The sequence below is a fragment of the Marmota flaviventris genome, chromosome 2, assembly GCF_047511675.1.
Source record: "Marmota flaviventris isolate mMarFla1 chromosome 2, mMarFla1.hap1, whole genome shotgun sequence".
Taxonomy (NCBI): domain Eukaryota; kingdom Metazoa; phylum Chordata; class Mammalia; order Rodentia; family Sciuridae; genus Marmota; species Marmota flaviventris.
Window position 1 is genome coordinate 144,434,089 of NC_092499.1, and position 14,224 is coordinate 144,448,312.

Sequence of the window (14,224 nt, forward strand, 5' to 3'; positions counted from 1 at the left end):
TACTGGGATTGCCCTAATAACGAACAACAACAAGATGACCTGGGCACCATGGCATACACTTATAATCCCAGTGGCTGGGGGACTCGGGCAAGAGGATTGAAAATTCAAAGCCAGTCTCAACAACTTAGGAAGGCCCTAAGCAACTTATTGAGACCCTGACTCAAAATACAAAACAAAAAGAAAGGGCTAAGGATGTATCTCAGTGGTTAAGCACCCTGGGTTCAATCCCTAGTACCAAAAAACATGGCCATTACACAGTATATCAATGAACATATTGCTTGTGAGAGTAGATGTTGGATAGGCTCAACTTTTCTATTAAATGGAAAAAAAAAACATCTTACATTGAACAGAGTAAAATCTAAATGCTGCTGCATTGAGACATCTAAAATATAGTAATATAAAAATAGATAGTAAAAGTATAGAATATAAATGTAAATAAACAGTGAGTCAAAAACATGATACACTGAGTTATTCTAGTCATTGTAAAAAAAAAAGACTGAACTACCAGTAAGATTATAAAAAACATGAACCTGTATATTAATTATTTCCCACTTTCTTTCCTATATAAAATACAGGAGAAAAATTGAAAAAATTAGAATCACCAAATGATAATGTGTATTATTTACCCATATTTGAAAATATCACAAACAAAAGCAAGCTGTGATGATTCTTGGAGATTGTAATGTTCAAATGTACAAATTTTAATAACAGTTTGTTAGTGAAAATCCCTGTGACAGCCACTGAAAATAAAATACAAATAAGTATAGAAATTATTCTGCTCAAAAAATCCATTTAACATGTTCAAATATTGATTGTACGGGTCAAAAATACCTCAATAAATTTCAAAAAAGGCAGAAATTGTACTGTGGCTCCAACACCATAAAAATAGAAATTAAAAATCAAAAGAAACACGTGTTAAAGTACTTGGTGGGGAAAAGTAACTAAGTTCGATACTGAAACTGCAATCTAGACTACTTAGAAAGTAACAATTAAATACTATACATAAAAACTAAGAGTAAGGGTCAAAAGTATTATTCAAAGGAAATTTTTGCCTTGGGTGGCTTTGTCATTATATATAAAGATTAAAAATCAATTATATATCTCAACAAAAGAAACTAGAACAAAACTAAAAAAAATTAGGAAGGAATTGATGAAGATAAAAGAGGGACAGGTCCTGGGATGTAGCTCAATTACTTGCCTAGCATGTAAAGGCCCTAGATTGGATTCCTGCACTGTAAAACACACACACCCCAAAAATGTAAAATAGATGTCATCAGTGAATACAATAAATCCAAGTATCAGTCCCCCACCCCCAAATAATAACAAAATGGACAGGAACTTATAGAGTTAATGCCAAAAGAGGAAAAATATCAAGAATGAGGAAACAGTGAAAAATAAACAAACAATATACAAAAAAACCAACAACACAGAATATTGCTGTGAAGACTACTACCAGCCTTTATTGAGGGGTCTCCGAGAAAATGAAGTTCAGAAACACACTGGGAGAATGTGTGGTATAAGTACTTTCTTTCTTTCTGTCTTTCTTTTTTGTACTAGGGGTTGACCCAGGGGTGCTTAACCACTGAGTCATGTCTCCAGACCTTATTTGTTTGTTTGGTTGGTTGGTTTATATTTTGAGACAGGATCTCACTAAGTTGCTTAGGACCTTGCTAAGTTGCTGAGGTTGACCTTGAACTTGTGATCCTGAGAACCTGTGTTCTGTAAAGATGTGGAGTCTTTCCAAATGAACTGCAAATATAATACGGTTTTTCACATGGTTAAATGTACTGGTGAAAAACGGCAAAGAAATTTATTTTAACAAGTATGGAGTAACTTGGATATTGGGTATTTAATATACAATTAAGTGAAAATTACTAATTATGCAAAGATGAGAACACATCATCAAATTTATTCTTTTTGTTACTCCCCGCATCCTAATCTTCCCCAAACAATAAAATAACAGATATAATTTGCTTTGTGAGTGTGTTTTTTCCAAACCTTAAAGGGTCAGGTAATTCTTCTTTAAATTCATTAAGAACATAAAAATGAGCTGAGCATGAAGGTACACACCTGTAATCCTAGATACCGGAGAGACTGAGGCAGGAGGATAGCAAGTTTGAGTTCAGCCTTAGCAACTTAGTGAGATCTTGTCTCATACAAAAAAAAAAAAAAAATGCTGAGGATGTGGCTCATTGGTTAAGGACCCAAACCAAACCAAAACAAAACAAAACAAAATAAAATAAAATTGGAAAATTCATGAATTTTACTTGAGACTAGAAAACGTGACATCAAAAAAACACATTTAACTCACTCTTTTTTTTTTTTCCAGTGCTGGTGTTTGAACTCAAAGCCTTGCAAATGCTAGGCAAGTGTTATATCAGTAAGTTACATCCCCAGCCCCAAAATTACAGATGTAATAAGAAGGAAATTGTTCATATACCTTTCTTGGAATATCAGAAAGTTTAGGAACTTTATTGTGTAATTTACATCACTGATATGTTAAAGGAAGAAAACAAACAACAATATAATATGAAAAAATAGTCTAATAAGTTACTAATTGAAGACACTTTCTTAATGTGATGGACGATATCTGTCAGAAATTTAAAGGCCTAAGAGTCATTGCTCAAATACCAGCCATATTCCTTCTCTTTCTTCACTTTAAATAGAGGATAATAATAGCAGTCTCTGCATCAAATTGTTTGAGAATTTAATGAGTTTGTTTATGAATTAACAAGTGAAAATTAAGGCTTTTATGTTAGCTCCAGTCAATGCAGAATTATATGAAGAAAGAAAGAATGTGTATTTTAACAAAACACATTTGTAGATATTCTTTGATGTCAGATATCTATAAACATAAAAAATTAATACATAACATTAAAATAAAAAGGTCACTAAGATCAATATTAACTAAACAAGATCAATGGCTATACTCATAGGAATGATTTAAAAAAAAATCTAAAAAAGCATCAGACTACAATAGAAAGCAAATTAGAATGTGTAAGACTTAGGTGAGGAAATTCTAGAAGCATACTGAAGTACTTGAAAGAAGACTAAATAATTGGAGATAATTTAATATATTATAAATTTGAAATATGAAGTTATTGAGGAAATGGTGAACTACTTAAGAGATTCTGGGAAAATTTGTTGTTGATTGATTAGGGGAAAATGTCAGTGTGTTACACTAAGCATTACAGCACTCTGATGCAAACAAACTGAAAAGAGGAATGATCAGAGAAATCTTAAGATATCTTAAGATATGGCCAAAACAAAAATCAACATCATAAACTAAAAGACAAAATATTGACTTAGGAGCATATAAAAAATACTTATAGCATATAAGCAAATAGGCATCACTAATTTACAAGTTATCTTCAATCAATAAGGAACGACAATTCAACCTACTAGAAAATTAAATTAAATGGAAATCCTAATAGCCTGTAAGCATATGAATGTCTCATGATTCATTCAATTATGATCAGGGTGGGGAAGAATGTAGTTGATGGAAGTAGATTGCATGAGTTGGCACCTTTGCTCCTCAACTAAACTGGCTGTGTGGCTTTGGTCCAGTAACTTAACCTCTCTATCTGAATTTCCTTGTTAATAAAATAAAGGTAAAATTATCATTATGCATGCAGTGGGTATATATAGTGAGAATTGAATGAGTTGGCCCATATGAAGCATTTAACAGTCCCTGTTATATAATGACCACTTGTAGGATGAGCTGTCATCTTCATCTACCTTGATTAGCAATTTAAATGATGAAATTCATTTAAGTAATCAGCTTAACAAATATAGAGAAAGGACCCTCTCAAATTCTGTTGTTGGGAGTATGAGTTGGTATAAGTCTGCAGAAGAAACTTGGATAAAATGGATAAAAAATTAATATACACATGTGTTTGAGCATTTATAGTCTATCTATTTTGAAGAGACCATTGGGGCTCAGAGAGGTATAGTAACTGCACATAGTCACACAATGTTAAATGCCAGAAATGGGAATCATATCTATATGGGTCTGGTTTTACAGCCCTACCTTGGTCTATTGTTTTTTAACATGAAAAAAAAACAGTGAAAACTGTGCAGTCTCATTTGTTATAAAAAAAGAAGTTCATATTAATCCAAGACTCTTTTTCTTTCTATGAAATTTTAAGTATATTAAGTTAAAATGCCTGCAGTTGGCCAAGCTGTGGGGAAACAGGCAGGCTTCTTCGCTGAGCCTGGGAATGTGAATTAACACAGCATTTCAGAAAGGCAAACTGGCTACTTGCCTGCACTATGAGAATAGATGTATTCCACAACTCAGCAAGTCCATTTCTAGGAATTTATCTTGAGAAATGTATCATGAATGCATAGAGACATCTGCGAATAAATTCATCACACTGTTTACAACTGTTAAAAATTGGAAATGAACTTAATGAATTACAACTGAGGATTAGTCAGGTTCACTGTAGAATATTTGTGAGGTAAAGAACCATTCTGAACAATGTGGGAAAATGGGTTATTATATAAGGGAATGTTTCCTATATATTTTTTATTTAAAAGGAGTTCTGTGCTGCCTTGGCTGGTTGGTGACAGTACTCCCTGCAGAACAAACAGTGACCTAGTGGACAGTTTAATCTCTCCTGTTGGTTATAACTCCTGTCATTGGAACCAGGCCTGTTTCCAAGTGGGGTGAAGGATTTGAATTGTTGCTGTTGCAGAGGAGACCCATGGAGCCAAAGAGACCGTGAAAATCTGTAGCCACCAGTTCTTGCCATCCTGCAGGATGAATTTCAAGCAGGAATTTACCAGGAAGAGCAAGAGTACAGATGTTCAGGACAGGCACTGAGCGGGTCCCTTCTAGGGAGAACACCATGATGCTTTTAGAACCTAGGACTTTTAAGGATTTGAGGTGCCTTTGTTCTTGTTCTGTTCCCTCATCTCCTGTAAGCAGTTTATTGCCCCTTTGTCTTGATGACCTAGACACAAGGGAAGGGTATGACATGATCTTGAAGCAGTAGTTCCCTTAAGGGGTTAAAAATTAACTAGTAGGACTAGGGGAGATTTGGCAGAACAGTTCCCGTTTTCCAGATGGCTGTTTTGATAAGGTTCCCTGTGGTTCCCAGTCCTGTGACCTGTGCACTCTCTTGGATGTATGTGTCTGATTTCCTCCCTGTAAGTTCCTGCCACTTGTTGTCCGTCCCCACCCTCTGCTCATGGATGACTAGCTACCCCAGATAAAGTGTATTGTACTCTTGCCAAGCTACATGTCTGTCCTCATCACATTTTATTACATTTACATCAGCTGGGACTAACCATGCACCATGGTGTTTGCCTTTTGCATGAAATGAAAGACATCTAATAGAAGATGCTGGGTTATACCCCAATGTTCTCCATTTTCTAATTTTTAGGTCAAACGATGAAGGAATCAATATGACTCTGTATTTGGATTCTGATCTTAAATGTGTGTCTTTTCTACTTAAATCAACTGGTGGATTTATTCCTTCGTAATGCTTCTGATCAATTTTGCTGTTGAATCACTTGATAACTCATTGCATCAAAGTATTTTTTTTCTTCTAGTAAATGTCAAGTTATTGGAAAATAATTATTTTTTAAGAAGTTTTAGATGCAAATTTTTTCTCTATTCTTACATACCTGTGCCTATTACATGCTGATTATAAAATAGGTTAGTTTTCTAATATAATGAGTGTTATAACATTTATTGGACTCAAAAATTATTTTCTACCAAACAATGTTTAAAAAGCTTTTCATATTGACTTTGCTTAGAGCTCATTTAAGCAGATTTAATATTCTTTACTATATGAAAATGTTGAATAGTTTGAGAATTATTGTGAGTCAGATTAAAAATTTTAAACCAGACTAATTTCTCAGTAACTTTCTTTTTGATTACAAAATTCTGAATCATTACTCAGAAGCAAGCTTCCTGTACTCATTCATTTATTAGCTAATTTACCAATAAAATAATGCTTACCTAGGCTCCTGATATAGGCTTTATAGACAAAATATGTTTGAAAACATCTACGAGACATGAAAACACCCATTTTTCTGGTTATGGACGTTTTAGTTCCTAATGAGGTTAACTATATTACTGCTGTGGGGAGATGTCTGCCACAAATTACTGCATAGTATCAGACACTCTTTACATATGAAAAATTCAATATAAAAAGATGAATAATAGGTTGATTTAAAGAGTTACTGACAAAATTGATACAAGACACTTATGTTTGAGTCAAATGAAGTCCTCTTGGATTCAGCCCCTGAAAACTCTTCAGAGTTAGATAACTATCTTTCCTTCTTGCCTTTGTTGATACAGAACTGAAAGTTAAACTGAGTTTTTAGTTGAAACATTATCTTATAGCCAGGGATGAAAATTTGTGTATATGCTCTCTTCTAAATATTCTTTGTGCTTTTATTTTCTCACAGAATATGATATGTAAAGTTCTGAGATTTATATATAAATATAAAATTACTTACAATGAGGAATAATCTTCAAAAGTCTAAGTACAAATAATAAGCATAACGATGTGATGTACACATGTGATATATACGTGCATGTATGTTTTGTTTTCATTTCCTGTGTATACATGCACTCACACAAGAATTTGGCAAGTTAGGATGTTACAGAAGAACTTGTAATCCTGTATTGTTTTGTCAGAAGTTTAATTACATAAAGACAGTAGAAAGTGAAGATATTTTAAAAGCTAGTCTCTTCTATTACTATTTCAGTATTTAATTCTAACACTAAATATTCAAATGCATTAACCTATTAATAACCCAAATACATTTCAAGTGCAAACTATTACAATATGTTTCCATTTCCACTTATCTTTAACTATGACCCAAAAGATATTCATTATGGTGAACAGACTGAAAAAGTGAAATTAATAAATGTTCATCAACAGAATTGATAAATCTTAGTTTATTTGCATGTTGAACATGAAGAGTAGTTTATAAATGAGATCTATTTATGAATGTAATCAAATTACAAATAATATTGGTAAATACAAAATGAAGTTGCAAAATACATCCAGCATATCACTTAGGCAAAAAATGCTAAACACTTTTTTCAAGGCTATTTTTATAAGTGTAAATTCTTAATAAAAATTTAAAAATACCTGCCACATTCTAATTTATGTTCAGAGGAAAGAATGGTGATGTTTGAGGAAGTTCAAAGGGTCTTTATTTTTTGTAATTTTTAAACTTTTAAAATTCGTACATTTTAAATGAATTATTTTTCCAAAAGTGCTAAACATGGATTGCTTTAATTATATCTCTAACTTTGATGACGGCTTTAATGTCCCTAGGTGGATGCTGGGTTTTGCTGACACAATGCAAGGGACATTGAGTAACAGGAAATGGCCATTTACCAAATTAAAAAAAAAATCTTCTTTTGCTATGAAATATTTCTTTTTATACTGATACCTCTTGTTCTTCTCTTGACCCACCCTAACCCTTAAGAAATCATGGAAATTTTAAGATAACAGTACAATGACTATGGATTTGAAGCAAAGCTAATTTGGATCAAATTCAGCTTGGCAAACTGCAATGCTGTTTTTGTATTTATTTCTTTCAACTTTAACACCCACAATTTATTAAGTGAGACTGTGTATCAAAGCGGAAGCTCAGAATCCTGTTTGGACACCGTTGAGGAAGGAAACCAGGTCTTTATGGGGCACCCCCTTCCTCTTAGCCACTGGCCAGGAAAACCATCTTTCTGTATAAAAGCTATTCAATCTGAGAGAGGTGGAGTGACTTTGGGAAGGAAGATGACCTCTCCCTTGTAAAGTGGAATTGCCGTTTCCCCTTGTGACTTACTCAACTCATTTCCACCACTGTTTATAAGAACACTTGTGTGAATGCCGGTGGAGATGGCAATAGTCATTTAAAATATGGCTCAAATTTCAGGCCCTCAAATTTCCTAAGATACCTAAATAATGGGATCATTACAATTCCAGATAGAATTTTTGAAAAACTCAAGTTTTGCTGAGGACCTCTTAGAGTTAATGGATACACTTCTTAAACGCTAGAAGTTTAATTACTTCATATACCTCTATGTGTACAATGAAAAGCAGGGCTGCTATCAAATCTGAAGAGAGTGATTAAATCTAGATAATTAACATGCCTTTCAAGAGAGAGAGCTGAATAGTTTCTAAAACAATACAGGGGATGTTTTCCTTAGAAGTCATATATGCTGGGTCAGTGGGTAGCTGAGTGTATGACTCAGATGTGACATACTGGTTGAAAGAGGACATCAGAGGAACTTGTTTATTTTGAAGATTCAGATTTTGAATGATATTTTGACCTCCATATTAGGTGGGCTGATTGATTTACTTAATTTGCTTTCCTAGTTAGTAAACTATCATTTTATTAAAAAAGAAAAGATTTGTTATTTATTTCCTTCAAATAGTTTGGGAATAATTTTAGACTCATAGAAAAATTGTAAAGAGAATCCTCACATACCCTCCACCCAATTTCTCCTAATGTTACTATCTCAAATGACCGTGATAGTTTTGTCAAAACTAAGAGACACCATGACATTGGTACATTATTAATAACTGGACTCTGATCTTTATTTAGACTTCACTAGCTTTGGCACTTAATGTCCTGTTTCTTTTCCAGGATCCAGATCAGGGTATCCCATTATATTCAGTCATCTTATCTCCTTGTTCTCTTCTGATTTATGATGGTTTCCTAGTCTTTCCTTTTTTCCCATGACCTTGACAGTCTTGAGGAGTATTGGCCAGGAATTTTGTAGAATATTAATCATTTTGGGGGTACATGAAAGTGTGTAACCTCTGGGGTGTTTGAAGGAAAAGGCTATGTGGTTCTGTCACGATTTGTACCAATAATTTTCTATCAACACACAAGTTCGTTCCTGGTAGTTGTTACTTTACCTTCTTATCTATTATAACAGGTCTCTGGAATTAAAAATTGATTCATGATAGATTTAGGTTCTGTTTAATAAATTCACTCCCTTTGCAACTTTACCAAAGTTAGTTGTGGTTATTCTGTTTAAACCTTACAGAAAGTTTGTACTATTGTGTACTTTATCTTTTGTTTATAACAGATTAAAGACGGGCAACCAAATTGTTATGTACTGAAGAATAAAGACTTAGAACAAGCTTTTAAAGGAGTTATTTACTTAGAGATGGACCTCATATATAATCCGGTAAGTCTTATTGGGTCATACTTCCTAGCATTTTTGTACTTAAAATAAAGGTGACCAGGCTTTAGAGACTAAAACTAATGAACAGTATCTCTTGATTGTTGTGACTGGAGAGAGAGGGGATAATCATTTTTAAAACCTCAGCCCTAAAATTTGTGCTGAGAATCCCAGCTTTCAGGTTCCATCAGCAGAATCAATGGTGTTTAATTCTCAGTAAAATGAAATACTAAGGAATGAGTAAAAACAAAACGAAAAAATAGATCTATGTAATCTATATATCATATAAATATACAGATATAGGTAGATAACATAGCTCAATATTATATAAATATATGGGTATATATACCAAAGATGGTATATCTATATGTTATATAAAGTATAGCTCATTACATAAATATATATCTAAAATTTATGTAATATATAGATGAAACTTATACAATGAACATATAACCTATATACAAGGTAAAATGTATGATATCTATAAAAATCTCTACATAGTCTATTATATGTTATCTGTCCAATATATAAAGCAAAATTTTATATATGATATAAATATATTTTTATCCTTATGTTCCCTGGCTCTCAGTAGTGCTAGAACTCTGGGCATAGTCTTCAGTGTAAGAGCATGTTTCTCCTTCTTTTTTTTTTGTCATCTCCTCCTTTTACCTTTAAGGACATCAAACATAAGGAGGTTACAGGACAGATTGCCCCCATTCCTGCCTTTCTCTGGCAAGCATTTGTGTATGCATTGTATATAAAGGTTATTATACTCAGACAAAAATCTGGGCTTAAGGGCAAGTGGGATTAAAGCCTTAAAAACAAAATATCTCTCTTAAGTGACTTTTCAGTTGTCCATCTGATACAGAGGAGAAGGACTTGAATTTTATTGTGTGTGTTTTTTCTCTCTCTGGTGGTTTGAATAAATCATTAAATCCCTCTGAGCCTCAGTTTATTTCTTATAAAATGGGAATGATGTGGTATATCCATTTATTTTTCCAGGTCATTGAAAAGAACTGAAATTCTCTGTGGAAAAGATTTTTTTTTCCTTTAATAAGCTGAAAATTGGTGTGTAAGCTAAGTTCAAAATAATATGAGAGGGAAATTTTATCTTCCAGGGACATTAGTTTGAGAATGTATGAACATCACTCTCCATGATGGTTTAAATTACCTCCTAGGAATTACTGAAGTGGAGGCAACACTCTCCCATATCCAGCCTACCCAAAGACTCTCCTGAAATGCTCCACAAAGACAGGCAGAGCTGAGGGTATCTGCCTTTGGACCCTGCCAGAGCCTCAGGGTCCAAAGGCATTGGTTTCCATCTTTTTTCCGGTTACTAGACAGAGGAGAAGGATGGTAAAGGCCACTTGCATGCTGTTCTTTGTAACAACTGATGTCTTTCTAGGTTAAGGCAAGTATTAGGACCTTTACTCCCAGAGAAAAGCGCTTTGTTGAAGATAGCCGGAAGCTGTCCAAAAAGGTAGGCTGGTCCCGGGCATAGTGGTGCATACCTGGAATCCCAGTGGCTCTGGAGACTGAGGCAGGAGGATTGAGAGTTCGAAGCCACCCTCAGCAATTTAGCAAGTACCTAAGCAACTCAGTGAGACCCTGTCTCTAATAAAATACAAAAAGTGGTTGGGGATGTGGCTGATGGTTAAGTGCCCCTGGGTTCAATACCAGATACGAAAAAAAAAAAAAAATAATAAGTAGGCTGGTCCCCTAGACTGGCTACTGGGCACATAAACTCCCAGCACCCACTGGGAGTGCTTGTCTGCTTCTTTCCCTCCCTCCCTCTCCATTTGTCTTTCCTTCTCTCCCAAAATAAGAGCATTAGGCAGTTCAATAAGAATGGGGTACAGAGACTTAAAACAAACCTATGGGTTGAAGCAGAAGGCCTCAGCCAGCCCTCCAGTATTCTCCTGAATCATTCTTAAAGAACAATTCCTAACATAGACATCCTCCTGAATTCCCTTGCCTGTCCACCCTCCTTCACTTGTAGCTATTTCAGTCTCTAGCTTTTGAAGTTGCAGGGAGGTGTTCTGCCTGGTGAGTGGATAAGGGAATTAACCCAGAGGACTCTTCCAGACTTCTGGCCTCAGATTACCCTAAGACTTTTCTTATCACTTGTGTGTTGTCTAAATTTGGGCTGTGTTGGCATTTTACCCCATGCTGAATTGTCTAACTTTCCCTCTGATGGTTGCTTGAAATTCCTCTTTTCGGTCCAACAAAAAGTGAAGATCAGGGACAAGTAGTGGAAGTTTTACATTTTTTTTACCATGACCTTTACCTTCCCCCGACCCCCAAGTCCCTCCCTGTCCTCTTTAGATACAGTTCAGGATTTCACTCTGTACCCAGTGTCCCTCTTCAGTTGTGTAACAAAGAACAAAGTGTCCCCTTTTTAAAGCGTTTATTACTTCCACTACTTCCTTTGGGCTCAGCAGCTGTGGATGAAACAAAGCAGTTAAATATAAAGGCATCTTATCAACCTTTTGTTTCCCATGAACTTCTGGGCACAATTGGAAAAGGCCTTAACCATCTTCTAAAGGGAAGCATCCAAATAAATGTTTTGTTTCAGTCTGCCCTAATACTGGAGGTCTATGATATTTGTTTTGTATATTCTGAGTAAAGGCCTTTTTTATATTTTTTATTATTATTATTATTATTATTATTATTATTATTGCATTTTGTTCTGTTTACCTGAAAGTTAATACTTGAGTTAAGGTAGGTGGTGTAGCTGCTTTGCAAACAAATTGAAATGAATCTGCCAAAAACAAGGAGAAAAGACATTTCCTTTGTAAAACATGACCTCCAAGTGGGGTGGATTTGGGCTCTGAGAAAAATGAGGGGCTTGAGGCTGAAATCCTGGAGTAGGTCAGGACCCTCCCAAGTGCCTTTAACCACTTAGTAACCCCCAGTGTTCATAAAGGTGAAACTTTTGCTTTTGATACAAATTCTTAAAACCCTTTACTATGTGACAGGTATTTTTCTAAGGCGCTTAATTCTCTTAACATTACAACCACTTGTAAAGTGAGACTAATAGCAGTCCTATTTTGTGAAGGAATTAAGTAACTTGCCTAGGGTTGTATAGTTGGGAAGAGGGAGGACTGGATTCTCTTACAAGAACTATACTTTCTTATAGGCATATAGACAAGATGAGCTGTATTACTTGAATTTTCCACTATGAATTTGTGCAGTTAATTCCAAAGAAAAAACAATATCAGCATTCATTCCCATTCTTGTGAGCTCTGACTCTGTTTCTCTGTGTCCATCTGTCTTTCTCTCTTTCTCCCTGTGTCTCACGCATACACTTTCACACATTCCATGGCTTCAAAAGCCCAGTTGCTATACCTTTCACCAGACCAGTTTTGTGATGAATATTATTGAAAGAGTTATTCTTCATCAAATGAGCTGTAATTATACACTGGAATTGTTTTTCCTCTTATGAATGATAATATTTTTAAACAGTTTTAGTAGTATCAGACATTCCCTTTCTATTAATTTTTCTAATTGGCGCCTCCACAGAAGATAATTTAAATGATCAGGCTACTTGATCTAAAGGGAATACTTGGAGTATTTAAATCAAGTTCTTCATTTTCATTTTTTTTTTTTAAATCAGATCTTATCAAGAGATGTGGACCGTGTGAAAAGACTTACTATGGCAGTATGGAATACAATTCAGTTCCTTAAGAGCTGCTTCCAGTGGGAGTCCACGTTAAGAAGTACCATAGCATTTGTGGTAAGCTTTCTTTTTTATGTTCAAATTATTTGCTGCTTCTTTGTAGTCATTTGTCTTTGTAAAATATATTATGACATAGAGGATTATCTTGGGTTTGTCTTTCTAAGATTGTACTTAGGTCATGAAAATGCTTTAAATTAACAAAATCCTACTTATGTACCATTTCTTGAGGAGCTTAAGAGAGTCAATGTTACATACATATGTATATATATTTAAATTTAAATATACATATGTATACTGCAAATATAATATAAATTTATACACATATATATTTTAATTTTCTATAGTTGTCATATAGCCAGATTTGTACAGTTGCTGTCCTGATGCCTACTATGAAAAATGGCAGCTGAATAATCACATGATAATAAATAAATAGTTATGGTTTAGGTTTTAAGTATTGACAAACTTTGATATTAAAAGCATTTATTCCTATCAAGCCACTTGCTGCATAACTGATCATTACATATTACCATTTAACTCAATGTCCTAATGGAGAAATATTCATGTATATGAAGTATATTCTTTTCTCTGATAACATTGGTTCATTCTTATGAGCATATGTATAATCATAGGGTCAAAGAACTGGAAGAGAACTTAAAGCCACCTAAATATCACAGAGTATTCAAGAATCCTGGGAGGACTTCGCAGTTGTTACAACACCCTCACTTTGACTCTCTGGACATTCTCTCTTATTTGTAAAGGGATTTGTTCTAAATCAGATTGGCATTGTTACCCATGGAAGGAGATACCATGTCTTTCACTGGCAAATTTTGAATGATGGTATTATGGCACTGATTTCTGTATTGAGTGGAGATTACTATAGGGGCTGACATGATGCATGAGTGGCCTATGAATAAGTACAGGTCATGATTCACAGTCTGACTTTTGCACTTCACATGATTCTTCTATCTCTTGTTTTCTAACATCAGTATTAATTTAATAATCTCTGCTACCCCACTGGCTCAGACTTAGAAAAAATGAGCTCAAGATGTCAACAGGGCCAAGGTCATTCTCACTGTCTCTCTACAGTCACCCATTCTCAATTGGATATATTTGATTTGCTTTTTCACTGCCATCGGGGAGCATTTTGTTTGATCTAGTTAATTTCAGTTTTTCCATCACATCAGGGCATAGAGGACTATGCTGTCTACAAGTTTTATGTTTAATATACCTTCTGTGATGTCTGGAGTTGTCAAAATATTTGGCCTTGAAAATAAGGAATTTGTTAATTTATATCTGTCATTGGTTTGACATATATTTATCCACCCCCTTTTCTCACATCCTCCTTAGCCGGTGGGTGGCTTTATGTGTTGGGTTCCTCTTCAACC

General features: G+C 34.5%; 1 protein-coding gene across 2 annotated transcripts in view; it reads left to right on the forward strand.

The window, feature by feature from the left end:
* Mctp2 (multiple C2 and transmembrane domain containing 2) overlaps nt 1–14,224 on the forward strand; it is a 221,373-nt gene that overhangs the window by 142,006 nt on the left and 65,143 nt on the right. For both annotated transcript variants that reach the window (XM_027956122.2, XM_071608654.1), the window contains 3 exons: nt 9,065–9,166; nt 10,566–10,640; nt 12,777–12,896. In XM_027956122.2, the coding sequence (XP_027811923.1) occupies nt 9,065–9,166; nt 10,566–10,640; nt 12,777–12,896 (297 nt within the window). The remainder of the gene's footprint in view (nt 1–9,064; nt 9,167–10,565; nt 10,641–12,776; nt 12,897–14,224) is intronic.